The sequence below is a fragment of the Macaca fascicularis genome, chromosome 11 (genome assembly GCF_037993035.2).
Source record: "Macaca fascicularis isolate 582-1 chromosome 11, T2T-MFA8v1.1".
NCBI classification, from domain to species: domain Eukaryota; kingdom Metazoa; phylum Chordata; class Mammalia; order Primates; family Cercopithecidae; genus Macaca; species Macaca fascicularis.
The window spans coordinates 47,552,341-47,570,240 of NC_088385.1; the positions used below are offsets into that span (position 1 = coordinate 47,552,341).

Sequence of the window (17,900 nt, forward strand, 5' to 3'; positions counted from 1 at the left end):
GTAAAATTTTGGAGCATAGGATTTCTTCTTTTATATTATTTATTTCTAACTAATAAAAATTGAAAAAAGGATAATTTAATGTATAACCCATATCATTGAGTCAAAATGTCAAATATATGACATATTTTACTTTAAAATATGCTAGAAAATTATATATTATCTTTGTCAATGCCAAGAATTATATATTGACTATTTGCTTACTTCTAACAAGAAGAGGACAAGGAAATAAGAGGTAGGAAGCAACAACATAATGGAACCAATGATTCAGATAATAATTAAATTAAATATTTTTTTAATTGGGAACTAAACCTTGATTAAGGATTTTCACATAGTAAAAAGTAATCTTTATCAAATAAGATTTTCTCAAATGATAATTTCAAGGGAAAAGTATGTACCATGAGGAGTTGGTTTCACAGATTTCGGATCTTTTCTAATTTCACCGTAAGTAAAAATTTATGTGCTTTGCTGCTGAGCAAATATGGGTTTATATTTCAGCTCTGTCACTTAAGAATTTTGTAGAAAATTGATTTGAACATTGAGTTTCCTCACCTATAAAGTGAGAAAGTAACCACTGCCTCATAGAACTGTTATGTGAAAGATATTAAATAACCTGTATTTAATAATTTTCCCTGTTTATGTCATTGGGCATTCAAAGATAGTGGTGGTGGTGGTGATGATGATGATGATGATCACAGTGAGGAAGATGATCATGATGATGTTAATGATGAAAAGACTGATAACATTTCTTGAGTCCTTATTGTGATAAACACTTAACTAAGCTCATTTTATTAAATCCACACAAAGACACTATAATTATCCCCATTTTAGAGATGAAGAACTTGAGGGTTAGAACTGTTTGTCTGAGTAATAATTGTCATAATCAGATTTTAATCTAGTTCTTGCCTCTCCAGAGAATGGTTGATTATAATTGATGGAAGTAAATCATAGAATTATTCTTTCCATTCATTCTTTCTTAAAATCCTTTTAAACCTTTCACACAGGGTCTTGAGTATCAAAGAGACAAGCACGAACACTTAAAAGAGAAAATCCGTAGTATTTATTGTTCTGCAGGAAATGCTCCTGTAAATGTGGCCGGTGGCGGGGAGGGGGGATCTTGCCTGACTATAATGTGGTTATTGTTTCCATTTTAAAATATGATTGGAGAAGCCAATAGTTTAACAAGATAGATGAGGGTGAAAACTAATACCCCACTGCACTTCCCATGAAAATGTATGATGGATCTATATTTTTCTGTGTATAAAGATACACAGAAAGAAAGCAGCACATTGAAAACATAAAATATAAAGCTGGAAAGCCCTGACTCCTGCCTGATTGAAACCATCTCAAGGTTCATTTCCTGACATTTCAAATGAGAATTGTGAGCAATTGAATTCAAAGACAATCTCTTCCCTTGTGGTTTTAAAGTGTATCTCAGTAGAATGTTTATGTCACTTAGTATTTTTTTCTCTTACTTGGTTAAAGAGCTCCCCACGTTCAATCTTAATACCCAGTGAGTTTTTCTATAGTGTAGGTAAGCTAGAAGAATACAAGAAGTCTTTCTTATCAAGTGCATTTTGGAACTTTGGGCTCCTGCCCAGGAATCCACAAAAGACTTAGTTTGCTCACCCAGTTGGTAAAATATTCACTTAATTAATTTAATGAAAATAAGTAAAATAGGCTACCAGGAATAATGAATACAAAACCTTTAGCAGCTGAATTAGAGATTAATGCAGATGACTGATTTCACAGTCATCAGAAAAGATGAACAATCCTGTAGAGTCTACTCAAATGTTTTTAAAGGTTAAATTATTATGGTGAGCTGAAACTGGTATTTAGAAAGTGTATTGTTTTCTTATTTTGGAGAAGACATCCGCTTTGGTCTGGATCTCTTTGAAACAGAGCCTCAAACAAAGATGTGGAGAAAAGTTGTCTATTATTGTTGTTGACTGATTGTTTTCAATATGATCCTAGGAAGCAGGTATGAGGAAAAGGCAGAGTGAACAGGAAAGCGGGGAGCTCAGATACAAAGGTGCTATTTGTTTTGTTGGCAACCACTGTGGGCAACTGGTACTCCATCCCTTGAGACCTTTGAGGACTTGTATAAATGTGTCTCTGAAGCTGCCCTGCCTGGGATGAAAAGGGAAGCATTCGTCCACTCCTGAATGTTCAGAAGTGTGCTCATTCAACATGTAAACCTCACTTTTGCCAAGTGAATTTGAGCCATCCTGTTGCATTTTATAATGGTTCCTTACATGTTTATGTAAATAAAAAGTGCAGGATTATATTATTATTAGACATTTTAATCTAGGCATTTTAGTTAATTGTGAAATTACAATCCCATTATTTTATAGACTGGGCATTTAAAATATGTAAAATATCAGGATAGTTACAAATAATCCTTTTCTTTGTATTCTTATATTAGATATAACATATTTTATTTATACCTTAGATGTAATCATAAATTTTGAATGCAAAAAACAGCCTTTATTTAAAGAATGAAAATTACAATCCATAACTTTTCTTAAACTTTTAAGAGAAAAGGAATCCTGTAATTATCTGACAAAAGTAATCATTTCTAATCAAAAAATTGATAACGTTTTTAAAAAATTATTTTACAGGTAAATAATTTATACAGTTTATCCAATTATTAGATGTATTTCTTTTATATCTAGCTTCTATATGAGTTCAAAGGAAATAACATTAGAGACTTACTTCTGAAAGGAGCTATAAGAAAGTATTACTTTAGCATGTTCTAGGTCAGATAATAACTATTTTTATCCAGCAAAATTATATTCCTCTCCAACTGCTTTAAGAATAGCTCAGAACAAGTTTGAAATCATGCAAACAGAAGTAAAACAGGAAATACATGATAAAAATGATAGTGACAAATACTTCCAAATGGAGACCACTTTTATATTTTGAAAATAAATCTGCTCTCAAAGTTTTTGGGATTTTTAAATTTTTATTGTTTTATTCTTTTTTAGTCAATGTAAAACTATTTAGGGCAATGAGGTGAGACTTTGATTTGCTTTTGGCATATTTAATCACTTCTGCCCTGTGTGCCCTACTATATTCTAAAACTGATAGAAGGGTAGATATCATTAAGAAAGATTTGAAAATATGATGATCAGTCAACACCAATGATAACAGAACTAGTTGAAGAGAACTTTTCACAACTGAAGACTCATGGCAAAGTCTAACTCATCCTGTACGTTTGCAGATTCGGTACTGGGCTGCCCATGACAAAGAAGAAGCTGCAAACAGAGTTCAAGTCACCAGCCAAGAGTACTCGGCCAGGCTGGAGAACCTTCTGCCAGACACCCAGTATTTTATAGAAGTTGGGGCCTGCAATAGTGCAGGGTGTGGACCTCCAAGTGACACGATTGAGACTTTCACCAAGAAAGCACGTGAGTCTCACGTTTTGTTTTTAGACTTGTCAAAAACTACCACTTGATTCAATCATGATGGAATACATTTGAAGGAAATTTCCTACCCAGATACCTGAGCACATTTTTCAATGGTATCCTTTATAGCCACACAAGATTTCCCTTAAAACGTGAGTTGTTGTAGATGATGAAAAAAATGTGAAAAATACCCTCATACATTAAATCTTCCATTATAGAAATAAAGTGAGAGAACTGCCCTTTTGTAAAGGCTGTCCTCTCAAATTTTATGCCATGAACTTGTCTTCACCCTGTATTTATTAATTTAAACATTGTTTTCATAGGAGTACATCAACAGCATGTGAAAATTAAAATTCTGCTTATTTTTACATGCTTTAATTTATAAACCTCTGTCATCGCACAGTGCAATGCAAGTTAAATGTGTAGCATTATGCTTACTCTCTTATTACTGTATGTTCTAGTACTGTATGTTTTAGGTGGTCCATAATACAAGACCACCTATCCCTGCTCGCTTTCTGGTCATTCTAATCTCTGTATTCATTTTGATATCTCTGTTCTTGAACCCAAGTGGAATAAATAAAAAGAAGAATTTGTATGTAGGACTCTAGGGAATGTCTCAAGAATCTGAAGATGTGATTACCACTAGAGTTTGCAAATTTATGAAATTTACTTTGGGACAGAGACTTTCCCAGTGAGATGACAGAATGTAGTGACAAGAACTAGAAGTTGGTGTCAAGACATGTGTTTGAGATCTGTCTCTGCCACTTGCTAAATGTATGACAATAGATAAATTACCTATTTAAACTTCAGTTTTCTAATTTGTAAAAGGAGCATTCATTTTTTGTTATTTTTCCATTTGTTAGTGTATTTATTCATTCATCAAAAATATGCTGTGTGCTCAGTACTATTCTTGATGGCAAGGATACAAAAGGGATCAAACCAGTCCAAGATACTCTTCTTACATGGTTTACAAGCTAATGAAAGGAGACAGAAACTTCAAACAAACAAACATTCTGACAAATAAATAAGTGGGATTATGGCAGATGACAGGGCAATAAAATGAATAAATAGACAAAATTAAAGTGACTTAGATGAAAGTGAAATTCTGATTGGGTGACCAGGAAAGGTGTCTTTGAGAAGATGCCAGTTAAGCTAGGGTTTGAGTGATAAATGATAAGAAGAACCCACTATGTGAAGAGCTGTAGGCAGAGCCTTAAGGTTCTTTGCACGTTAAGTAGTACAAAACCTTAAGGTGGAGAGCGCTTGAAATATTTTAGGTGTGGAAAGGCTGCTGGGGCCAGGGCATAGGTTCTGAGTAAGGAGGGGGAAGAGTTCTGGGGCCCAATTATGGAGAACCTTGTAAGTAATTGGGATGAGTTTGAGTTCTTTCTAAACATGATAAGAAGCCATTGAAAGATTTTAAAACAGAGTGATATCTAATTTATGATGTTGTTTTATAAAAAATCATTCTGGCTTCTAGACAGAAAGTGGATTGTGATGGATTAACAGTGAAAGCAGAAAAGCCAATTAGGAGAGTATTTCAGCAGTCAAGGAGAGAATTGATAGTGGCTAGCACTAAGTGAAAATGGAGATAGAAGTGGAAAGTTTTCTGTAGGCAGAGTTGACAACTTGCTGCCAATTTGGATGTTGGCAATGAGTGAGATGAGAGACTAAATACCGAATTTCTGCTTGAGAAACTAGGGGGTTTGGTTGTACCATTTGCTGATGATGGCGAAGACTCATTGGAGAAAGATTTGAGTATACGTGACATTATATTACATTTGAAAAATGTATTACATTTGATTATACTACATTTGAGAAATCTTTTAGAGACTCAAGTAGAAATAGGCTGATATCTGCCTAGACAGAGAGACTTCCGGCCACATGTGTCTAGAGGTTGAAAGAGAGATTAGGGCTAGAGACAGAACTGTGAATATTTAAAGCCATGGGCCTAAGTGTCAGTTCTTGGGGAAGATTCAGAGAGGGTAGAAAAGGGTACATAGGTGAAGTCCGAAGTCATCCAACAGTTACAAGTTGACAGAGGGAGCCAGCTAAGCATGAATAATGGGAAGCAGCAGCCCATGAGGTAGAAGGAAAACCCAGTTGTTAAGATCTGAATTTAAGAAAAAAATGAGAGATTCAAGAAAGAAGATGGTCAATTCTGTGAAATGCTCCAAAAATATTAAATTTAGAAAAGAATAAACAAGTGACATTAGATTTAGCCAAGTGGAGGTGATGTATGACCCTGCAAATAGCAATTTGAAAAGACTAGTGGAGAAAGAAGCCCAAGCAGAGCACGATGAGAAGAGAATAAAAGTCATAGTACCTATTCACAGGGCCATGGGGTACATTAAATGGACTCATGGATGTAAAGTGCTTAGCATAGTGCCTGGCATACTGTGAACACTTGTTAAAATTAGATGGTGGTGGTGTCAGTACCATTATCATCAGCATTATAATACCTAATGCAATAGAGTATGCAGAATTGAGATTGGATATGGTGACCATTGATTGCATATTACTACTTTTCACAGCTCCTAGCCAGCCTCCAAGGATCATCAGTTCAATAAGGTCTGGTTCACGCTATATAATCACCTGGGATCATGTCGTTGCACTATCAAATGAATCTACAGTGACAGGATATAAGGTATTTACAAATAGTGATGATTACTGTTTGCAATTCTTGCTCTTTTCGTGAAACCCAAGATGGGTTTCTTTTCTTTTTTTGAGATGGAAGCCCGCTCTGTCACCCAGGCTGGAGTGCAGTGGTGCAATCTTGGCTCATTGCAGCCTCCGCCTCCTGGGTTCAAGTGATTCTCCTGCCTCAGCCCCCTAAGTAGCTGGGATTACAGGTGCCCACACCCACACCCAGCTAATTTTTGTATTTTTAGTAGAGACAGGTTTTTGCCATGTTGGACAGGCTGGTCTCGAACTCCGGACCCCAAATTATCCACCTACCTCAGCTTCCCAAAGTGCTGGGATTACAGGCATGAGCCACCATGGCCGGCCCCATTCAGCTTTCTTATTCTATTCAATAGTTGTAGAGCAGAATCAGATGACATGGTGCCATGGTACATTTTGAAATGGAAAAGATTATCTTCAGTGAATTTCAGCAAAATGTTATGTCAAAAGTGTAAGATAAATAGAATGATTTAAAGATAGAATACAATAATCAGAGCTAAAGGAGGAGAGAAAATGCAACTATTTTTGTTTGGCAATGATTATGATAGGGTTGCCCAGCACCCAGCAAACTCCTTGATAAACTGAGTTACTGTTTATAAATGAAAAAAAGGAGAAAAGCTTATTTTAAATATATTCTTTATATCACACACTTTCACATTTTTCACTGGATACCAAATTTTGTGGAAAATCGTAGAAATAAAAATTGAGAAGCAATTTTCAGACCATTTAAATATATTTAAAAAGTTCTCATTTGGGGCTTTTTTGTTAAAAAGGCATATTTCTGTATTTTTATTTTGGGTCATCTCAAAAAATAAAATTTAGATGCTTAAGTCACATCTCCTTGGATAATCCTAAAAACTTGCAAAAATCAACTATTGTGAATTGAAACTAACATGATTTTTTCATCTAGTTTTAAATTTATTAATTATTCCCTCTTGTTTTAAATTTATTACTTTTTGTTAATCAAAGTGTAAGCATTTTTATTCTGGCTTTAGTGTTAGAGCACTGGCTCATTATTATGACTTTACTGCATATTTACATTTCTGTATTTTATAAGGTACTCTACAGACCTGATGGTCAGCACGATGGCAAACTGTATTCAACTCACAAACACTCCATAGAAGTCCCAATCCCCAGAGATGGAGAATACGTTGTGGAGGTTCGTGCGCACAGTGATGGAGGAGATGGAGTGGTGTCTCAAGTCAAAATTTCAGGTAAGTGAGTCATTTAAGACACATTTCAACTAAGTATTTGTGAGTTTCTAGACCCTATGGATTCCCAAGGGTAGGGATAAGCTGATACTCACACCAGTGTCCATATTTTCCTAAGTAGATTTGACATATCAAGGATTCCCTGAAACTTGGTATTTCTCCTCTTAAGTAAATCTGTGACATACCACATACTTGTTGATTATTGTCTCGATGTCCAAGTACAGCTGAAATCTTTCAGACATAAGACGAACAAGTTTTTGGGATCCAATTTACAGTTTGGGATGTATTAGTTTATTTGATTGTGGTAATCATTATACAATGTATACATTTATCAAATCTTCATGTTGTTCACCTTGAATATATTTAATCTTTGTCAATGAAATATTTTCAAATAAAAAGCACAATTAAAATGACATAATTTATTGAATACTATATAGTACTAGGCTATGATTTAATAATAACCAAACTTCTCTTATATCAAAAGGAAATACACTAGGCTATTTTTAATACTCTTCTAACTTTCTTTCACTTGGTCTATACATATTGATATAGTAGTATAAGAGAAAAACACTAAATTATTGCCGCTTTGCCTTTTCTCTTTCTCTATCTTATCTATTCTTTTTCTACAAACGCTATTTCTCACAACTTTGTTTGATTTGGAAATACATATATTTGAGGCAGTAATTTATTTATTTGTAGCACTCTGTTATTTAATTTTTGATATATTTTTCTCAATCTATGTGCATGATATAGTTTAATTATACTGAATTTCAATAGATGTTAATTTGAGAAATGTTTGAGAGGCTTTGACATACCAGAAGGTCCTAGATCAAAGATGATAATAAATAATTTGTAAGAAAATTTAGTTAATTTGCACAACAAACCCCATGACACAAGTTTACCTATATAATAAATCTGCACATATACTCCTGAACTTAAAATAAAAGTTAAATTTTAAGAAAACTAAAACAAAAATAAAAGAAAATTGAAAATTTGGTGATTTTGATCTAAATAAATGAATATGCTATATATTAAACCAACAAAAAAAAATCCTTTAACACAATGCCAGAGTCTTTAATGGTATTTAATAAATGCTGGCTTCAATTGTATGCCATGTTTTTGTGAAATTTGCCACAATTCATATATACATCCTTTACAAATCAAAATAGAACTTTGATTTTTTTAGTGTAATCATAATTTTGTCTTTTAAGAAAATATAGAAATTACAGACATGTGAAAGGAAAAGAAAATAATCATGTTCCAAATAACCTAAAATAGCTACTGCTAATGCTTAGTTGAATTTACTTATAGTCACTCTGTATACATATATAGTTTCATGTTTCAGTTTCCATTTTTTTGTAAATTGTATTTAAAATTATAAATGATATTCTTTCAAACAAATATGCAAACTCATTAAAGTTTTTTTCTATTATAAATAATAATTTTACAGTCCATTTTCATAAATTAATCTTTCTTCAGGTTAAATTTAAATATAAGACAGTGTTTTAGGTTGCCAAATTTCTTTAAAAACATTTTCTAATTTCTATTCCCATTATCATTGTATATAAGTGCTTTTCTCACTGCACCACTCTAATATTATTGTCTTTCTTTTTAGTCATTGCTAATTTGACAGGAGAAAAAAGAATTTTCTTATTTTTGAAACATTTTCTATATTCCAAACTTTGTTGACACCTTCAATAGTTTTACACTTAGTAGGCTGTTTCACAAAAGGAAATCAGAGGGAAATATTGCCATTATTTCAAGGAAGGTAAAGCATAAAGTAACTAAATAAATTATTCTTGAACCCTGGGCCTTCTTTCTCTTATGTAGAAGCCATCCACAGCGAGCTTTTGCTCTCTGTATTCACCCTTGGTTCATCATTCCTCATGGAAAGGAGAACCTAGCTTCTGGGATTTAGACTAGAGGTTTTCAGCAAGAGATGCTGTAGCAGTGATGGTAACATCAGTTTATCTATCACTAACGGCACCAGTAAATGTTAAACAGTTGAATCACTAGGGATAGGGGAAAGCCCTGTTTATAATGTTTGCCTGTTTCTGTGGTATAAATATTCTCACTATGTGTGATTTCAAGCTTCCTAAGTGATGTCACTCAATGTGAAGAGCTACCCAGTAGCACATCATTATATGTAATTGCCACCATACAGATACAATAAGAACCTCAAAAACACTGACATTGTAATATACTAAAATATTAAGAAGTGATGAGTTTTGAGTATTTATTACATTTCTTTTAAGCTTTTAAAGTTAACTAAGTTTACATAAATCCTATTTTTAACAATTACGTTTTTAATGCATTGCTCATACATTTCCTAAAAATTTCACAATCAGATTTCAGGGGTTGTATGGGTTGATTTCAGCATACCACAGCTGTAATTTGATATTTCAGTATAAATAGCTCATGTATAGAAGAAATAGAGTTTTTTTTTTTTAAATCCCAAACTTAACTCCATATATTTTTCATATTTTTCTGTTTTGCCAACTAATGGACGACATTTTTATTGATTTCAGAATTTCTATTATTTGTCTCTTATTTTAACCATAACTGTACAAATAAACTGTAGAATTAACATTATGAAATGTCAGATGCTTGGTGAATAACACCATTCTAGAATATTCTTGTTTTTAAGTTTTAATGAGGAAAATGTGCAAATACAAACAGAAATTACAGGTTTTCTTCTAAATTTAAAGACTCTTAGTACTTTCCTTTCTTTTGGTTTTCATGCCCCAAATACGTAGCCAGGATTATAACACACTACTAGATTTCAATGTTTATAAGTATTATGCTGTTTGTTCATTCATTCATTCATTCATTCAACAAATAGACATTAAATGCCTACAATACAGGAGTCACAGTTCACATCTTTAAAATGTGTTAGGATTTACATATTCACACATCTCTCCCTGACCCTGCTGCAATTCTAATGATCCTCTTGCCTCCCAGTGTTGGCCTCCTAAGGCCTATTATCTATGCAACAGAGGGGGCCTTTTAAAACACAAATGAAATTATGTAACTCTCCTCTTAGAAAGGTGACTCATACGTAACATCTGCATTTCTTACTGCGGTTTATAGTGGTCTATATAATTCACTCTCTCTCTCATCTAAATTAAGTGCTTTATCCTTTTCTCTATTGACATTTCTCTTCTTGAACACACCAGTGTTATCCCTGCCTTGAGGCACCTGTACTTGTTCTTCCTTCTGACTGGAATTCTCTGCATCTTGGCATGTTAGGTTCATTCTCATCATTCTTGTTTCTGTTCAGATGTCACCTTCTCAGAAAAGCTCTCTATATGGCCAGCAATTAAGGTAGCAGCCTACTCTGAGTAAATCTTCCTTATATCATAGCACTGTTTACTTTTCATCCTAATATTAGTAACCATGTAAAAATATCTTACTTATTTGTATTTGTTTATAACATCTCTCTCCATCCTTACTTGAAGCTAAGCTCCATGGGAGCAAGCTCTTGTTTGCCTCAGTTGGCCTTTGAATCTCCAGCACTTAGGGGACTATCTGGCATGTAGCAGGGCTTTAACAAATAACTGTCGAATTAATTCATGATTTATGTATAGAGAAAAGCTCACAAACAAGAATAACTTGGGCAACTTAAAACTATAGTTTTCATCTCTAGAAATCTGATATAGTTCCCCATTAGGTGCATCATTTATATTATGTCATGTGCTGATCCAAAAATTTGATTCTTAAAAAAATTGAGACTTCCTTTTAGACATATTTTGGAAATACTTTATATTTGATTATCTGTAACTACACCTCTCTCTGACATAAATGCTGTTATCCATTGCTTTAATAACTTATTCCTCATTGAATATTTGTAGTGCATGTCAAGGCAAACGTAACATCGCGAATGTTTCATCACACACATATTATCTCTAATAAGGTCTATATTATCCTTTAAAAACCATTTAAATAAATTATTATGTGCAAATTAAGAAACTATACATATAGCTCTAATTTTCAATATTAATTTCAATAAGCTAATTTGGATTACTACATATTTTCTATAAATTTTAGAATATCATTTGACAAGGATCCTTGGTCATAAATAAATATCTGCAGAGAAGCACATATTTAATTATCTGTAGTGAACATACATATTTTCAGTCTTTATTTTTCTTTTTAGTTTTAAATAATAGCTGAATTGAGAAAGACTTTTCAGAACATTTTAGAGTCTGAATATTTTTCTACAGAAAGAAGTAGTCATTTGAAATTTTTAAGGTAGGAATAACATGATCAGATTTTTTCACTTAAAAAATTATATTGGTGATTGTGGAAAATATATATAGTAGGGGACTAAGATGTAAGGAGATGAAGTACAAGGTTACTGCCATAGAATGATTTAAAGATAATGATGTCCTGGGACAGGCACAGTGGCTCACACCTGTAATTCCAGCACCTTGGGAGGCTGAGGCAGGTGGATCACGAGGTCAGGAGATCGAGACCATCCTTGCTAACACAGTGAAAGACCATCTCTACTAAAAATACGAAAAAAAAAAATAATTAGCTGGGTGTGGTGGCAGGTGCCTGTAGTCCCAGCTACTCGAGAGGCTGAGGCAGGAGAATGGTGTGAACCCGGGAGCACAGACTGTGCCACTGCACTCCAGCCTGAGGACAGAATGAGACTTCCATCTCAAAAAAAAAAAAAAAAAAAAAAGGAAAAAAAAAAAAAAGGGAAAAAAAAAAAAAAGAAAAAAAAAAGAAAAAAGATAATGATGTCCTGGACTGGAAAGAAGACAGTGGTGGATGTCTAGGATAGATGCTAAAAGAGCAAGGCATTTTTTCCATTTGATTTAAAGTTACTATATATTCATTTTGTATATTTTGTCTTCTAATAAATCTGTAATTTATCCTGATATTACCACCAGTGATGTAATCTGGATATTTAACCTACTATTTTTGTTAACTCCAAGCTATTAAGTTAAGCTATATAACCAAACCCACTGACTTAAACACTGTGATGGAAAACACATTTTGTTGTTTTGCTTTGTTCTCTTCTGCCCAGTAGAAGAGGAAGGTCTAGAAAACTAGTTTTTGGGTAGAACTTTTACACGTTTAACTCCATCATTACTCCTGTGCTCCCTTCTCCACTTCCTAAATCTTGTGGTATAAGAGGGACAAGAGGATAGTGGGATGTTTAGATTCATTTCATACATTATTAAATTTAGTCTGTGAGTAAGACACAATCAGATATCATTCAGGAAATGCTGTCTCTTCAACCATCTTGAAATAAACAAATATTTTATTTTCCTTTACACTATTTTTCATGGGATCCATTTGAGCATTCAAGTATATAAATCCAGCCTATATATTTTTAGATTGACAAATAGCTTACATTTAAATTACCTCTAAAATATGTATTCCGTTCATTACCATTGAATCATGACTAATCACTCAAAGCCTTGCCTAACCGTAGAAATGTACTTAGCACTCCCAGTTTTGTAACAAACATGAAGTTGGAAGATAAATTATTTGGACAAAGTAATATTTTGTGAGTCTCTAAATTCAACTTTGGGAGGCAACTCATAGCCTTGATGATTATTAACATAACTCCTGCAGTGACTAGGTTTGATCCCAGCACAGGGAGTTTCCAGAGTCTTAATTGTCCTTCAGAAGCTTTGAGTACAACTTCTAGAAGCACATTTTAACTCTATGCCAGGCCATAAATAGCACCTCTGTATCGAAGCTAACCTGAGTTTTTTTGAAATTTTCCCCAAGGTTTCCATTAGCTGCTACCAAGTTCTCACAACTTCAGCATTTTATTTTGCTCATTTACTTAGACTCAGAAATAATTTTGCTGAAACATTCCTCAATGGAACACATGTAAGAATGGAAAGGAAAATTTAAAGTAATCCTCCAAGATTTACTTTTTACCACAATAATTTTCATTAATGAAATAAAGTCGTAGTCTCCAGAGCTATATTTTAGTATGATGTGCAAATGGATTTTTCCTATGATAAAATAAACTATTCAAACATTACAGATTTTCAAAAACACCTTTGTTCCCTAGTAAATTAATTCATTCAATAAGTTTCTAAACACCAACCATATGTCAGGCATTCTGCTGGGCTATTTTGTTATAATAATTGCAAACCCTCCTGAAGTTCCCATTCTAATGGGTTATCAGAAGAATAAAGAACCAACAAACAAATAGTAAAACAATTAGAATTAATAAAAACACAAGGAAAAATGAGTGGCTAATATAAAAAGAGGTAGTTTTGGGTAGGATGATTAGGTCAAGCCTCACTAGGAAGGTGATGTAGGCTGAAATCTAAAGGACAGGAACTAGCCATATGACAAAAGTGTGAGTAAAGGAAGAGCTTGTCATGTCAAGGACCTGAAAGGAGGCTGGTGTAACTAGTGTGTAGTGAGGATACAGAGTCATGTGGGATAAGGTTGGAGAGGTAAGAGGGGTAAAGTTATGAACAGCCTGACCTTGATTACATCTAAAAGGCAATACTCAGATGTTTGTAATTTCTTGTAAGTTCAATGGAAAAATGTTGATGTGCTTTCAGGAGATAAATGATGTGATCTAATTTAAGATCACTTTTTTCTTTTGTGCAGAAAATAGATTGGAGTGAGACAAAAGGGGAGGGAGTTGATAGAGCTGGTGAGAAGAAAGTAAGTCTGAGACACAATCAGAACAAGGCACTCTCTTTCAGAAATAAATAATTTATAGGCTACTGCAGGGTTTTTTTTATGACTCTAAGAAGCAAAGCAAATCATGACAAGATCTTTTCCAGGATAAATGATTAAAGAGTGTATGTGAAGACCCCGGCTCCTGCTTTTCTATGACTTCCCAATTCTTCCCCTTCTGCCTTTTGGTGGCAGGAGAGTCTGGAGGGAATGTAGTGTCCACATTTTTACCCCAGGGAGACACAGGAGGGCATTGAGAGCAAGAAGAATGATGCTGAGATTCTGAGAGAAAATGCTTCATACCTTCTCAAAAACTAAAGAGTTTTATATGATAACCATCAAAACTAACTTAGAGAACCAAGCCAAATGTGGATATTTTAGGAAATATGAAATGAAAGAAGGAAAATAAATTAGCTATTAGCTTCTAAATCAATTTCATGGTATAGAAATTGATATTTTTAGTAGCACCATTAAAATTATAGAACAAAAGCTCCAGATACTGAAGTGATATGATGAAGATATTTAAAAGCAAGATTTACTCAAGATTCAGAAAATAGTGATTAATATAACCTAATTATCAAGGCCCACAGACAATAGTGTAGCCATTATATTTAGTTACTTCCCATATTTCATTTTCAGTATTGTGACAAACTCATAATGGATATCTTTGTGTATAGACCTTTTTTCTGGATTCCCAATTATCTTCTTAGAATGATTGCTAGAAGTGCAATTACTGGATTAAAGGGCATTACTTTTTAAATGCTTAGCATATACTTGCCAAACTGTCATCTAAACAGCAATGCCTGCGTTTTATCATTAAACAATTTTTTTTGTAGCATTTTGTCCTTTTAAAAATCTTTGTTAAGCAAAAATACTATTTCACTATTTTTTATTACTATTAATGTAAATATACAGATATATTTGATAGCTGTTTATAGTTCCATTTCTATAAAATTCTGTTCATGCCCTTTCTATGTTTCATATTAAGAACTTTCTTTAAAATGTTATAATCAATGAATAAAGGAAGATTATAAAACATTTCCTGCCATATTTGTGTAAATATTTTTCCAGGTTTATTTTTAAATGTTATTGTGATAGATTGGGATGGTTTATTTTTATGCAAAATGATGAATTCTGATTATAAAAGTCCCCAAATATATAATGAACATAAACAAAAAGTCACAAAATAATACATATAAGGTCATGTATTATATAACAAAATTTCCATCAATGATGTACCACATATAAGATGTTTGTCCCATAAGATTATAATTCCACATTTTTGCTGTACCTTTTCAATATGTATGTATGTATATATATACAAATACTTGCCATTGTATTACAATTGGCTACAGTATTCAGTACAGTAATATGCTTATGCCGTGGAGGTCTGTAGCCTGACAGCAATAGATTATAAATACACTATGCCTTCTAGGTATAGTCGTATGTTCACACAATGAGGAAGTTGCCTAATGACACATTTCTATGAAGACATTCCTGTCATTAAGCTACGCGTAACTATAAGCCCATTTATATGAAGTTTAAAAATAGAAAATACATTGATATTTAAAGAGGTTTGTGTAATATAAATACACACACACACACACACATTTATATATAACATGTGAAATTTCCCCAAAAATAGAATGATTGATGCAAAATTCAGTACAGTGTTGCCTCTGAGGAGTGATTGGGGAATTATCAGGAAGAGGCTTCTGGGGTAATGCCTGTGTTCTATTTCTTTGCCTGGCCAGTGAGTACACAGGCATTGATGGTATTGTTTTTAAATTATGTTTTTAGGCCAGGCATGGTGGCTCATGCCTGTAATCCCAGCACTTTGGGAGGCCAAGGTGGGTGGATCACTTGAGGTCAGAAGTTTGAGACAAGCCGGACCAAAGTGGTAAAACCCCATCTCTACTAAAAATATGAAAATTAGCCGGGCATAGTGGCACACACCTATAATCCCAGCTACTCAGGATGCTGATGCAGGAGAATCGCTTGAACCCAGGAGGCTGAGGTTGCAGTGAGCCAAGAATGTGCCACCACACACCAGCCTGGGTGACAGAGCGAGATTCCGTCTCAAAAATAAATAAATAAAGTTTTAAAAATTACTAATTTACATAATTTATTTTTAAGTGGCAAAGTCAAAAGAATCTTGAAGTAGTTGAGTAAAGAATAGTTAGTTTGGCATTTTGGAGGTCTATGTATTAGTTTTCTAGGGCTGCCATGACAGTACCACAGACTGGGTGGCTTTGTTCATTTTCTCACAATTTTGGAGGCCAGATCAAGGTGTTGGCAGGGTTGGTGTCTTCTAAGGCCCCTCCCCTTGGCTTGTAGATGGCCCTGTCTTCCCATGGCCTTCCCTCAGTGTGTGTGTGTGTGTGTGTGTGTATACGCATGTGTGTTGTACTTTCTTCTTCTAAGAACTCCATTTATATTGCATTAGACCCACTCTAATGACTTTATTTTACCTTAATTATCTATTGAAAGACCCTATCCCAAATGCAGTCACTTTCTGAGGTACTAGGGCATTAGAACTTCGATATATGAATTTGGGAGGGACAAAATTCTGCCCAAACAGAGGTCATTGGTAGTTTCAAGAGAGCAACTTTCACAAAAATACTGTGGGTGAAAGTCTTATTTCTGTAAGCAAACCTCATAGAACTTACATTTTAAAGCAAGAAGGCAAAATGAATAATATAGAGCAATACATAAAGTTTTGTCAGATAGCAATAATATCTGAGGGGAGAGAGCAAGGGCATCTGTTTTCACTAAGAGTGCCAGGAAAGAGCTTATTCTGATAAGGAAATACTGGAAAAGAAATGGAATGAAGTGAGAGAAAAGTCGAAGGAGTTATCTGGAGGGAAGCAAATGTATTCCCACCAGAAGAGTACAAAAGCCCTGAACTTGCTGTATTTTTAGGTGTTCAAGGAACAGCAAGGAGACTAGTACGGCTGGGGCCAAGCAAGCCATGGGGAAGACTTAGGTGAATCTGAATCATAGAGAGTTTCATAGGTCCTGATTAAGGACTTTAGATTTTATCCTAAAGGTGATAAGAAGCCATTGAACCATTTTAAAGTGGGAAGTGACATGATCAGATTTATATTTTACAATAGAGCATCTCAACCACTCTTTGGAAGGGAAGTAGAAATCTCATGAATGGTGGTGCAAATCTCTGTGAATCTCTGGAAACAGGGGGATCAGTTAGGTGATAGTCCAAGAGGTGAAGATAGCTTTGAAGTAGAAGTGGGAGGTAGTTATATTTAGGATTTATATGGAGGAAGACCCAACAGTATGTTCTGATACTTTTATGAGGTATGTGAAATGGATTTGGCAGAACTTTAAGAATTTAGACCGACCAGCACAATCATCTACTGAAACAACCAGCTGAATTATGTATTAAAACAGAATCATCTACTGAAAATATATGAAGAAAAGAAGGAGTAGTTCAAATTTTGACAAGCTGAGTTCAGTATGCCAGTTCAATATGCCTATGAGACATCCAAATGGAGAGAGAGAAAAAGAAAATCATCTAGCAAAACTGAGAAAGCAGCTGAGCTCAGATGACATCAACTTGTCAGAGAACCAACTGGCATAATTATATAACTTTATTTGCAATGCATACCAGCCTGGATGGAGATGGAGGAAACAGAGATAGCAGATGTTTGTTGGTGTTGCCCAAAGTTGGCAAATTGTATGGTTAATATAGGTAGAGATCAAGGAAAACAAGGATTTATTACTTCTAGTTAAAGAATAATTAAAAATTGCTGAACAGAGAGTCAGTATCCATTAGAATATTTTCAGCTGTTAGTAACAAACTTTCAACTCAAAATTACTAATGAAAGCCCTTGTGGAATCAGTGTCTCAAAAATATAACTAAAGAACAGATTTTCCCCATTTCTCCACTTGAGAGGTCTCAGCTTCATTTTAAGGCTTG

At 34.0% G+C, this 17,900-nt stretch overlaps 1 protein-coding gene across 7 annotated transcripts in view; it reads left to right on the forward strand.

Moving 5' to 3' along the window:
* Window positions 1-17,900, forward strand: part of CNTN1 (contactin 1) — a 393,567-nt gene that overhangs the window by 340,257 nt on the left and 35,410 nt on the right. For all 7 annotated transcript variants that reach the window (XM_045365082.3, XM_005570587.5, XM_015430734.4 and 4 more), the window contains 3 exons: window positions 3,221-3,407; window positions 5,939-6,051; window positions 7,144-7,300. In XM_045365082.3, the coding sequence (XP_045221017.2) occupies window positions 3,221-3,407; window positions 5,939-6,051; window positions 7,144-7,300 (457 nt within the window). The remainder of the gene's footprint in view (window positions 1-3,220; window positions 3,408-5,938; window positions 6,052-7,143; window positions 7,301-17,900) is intronic.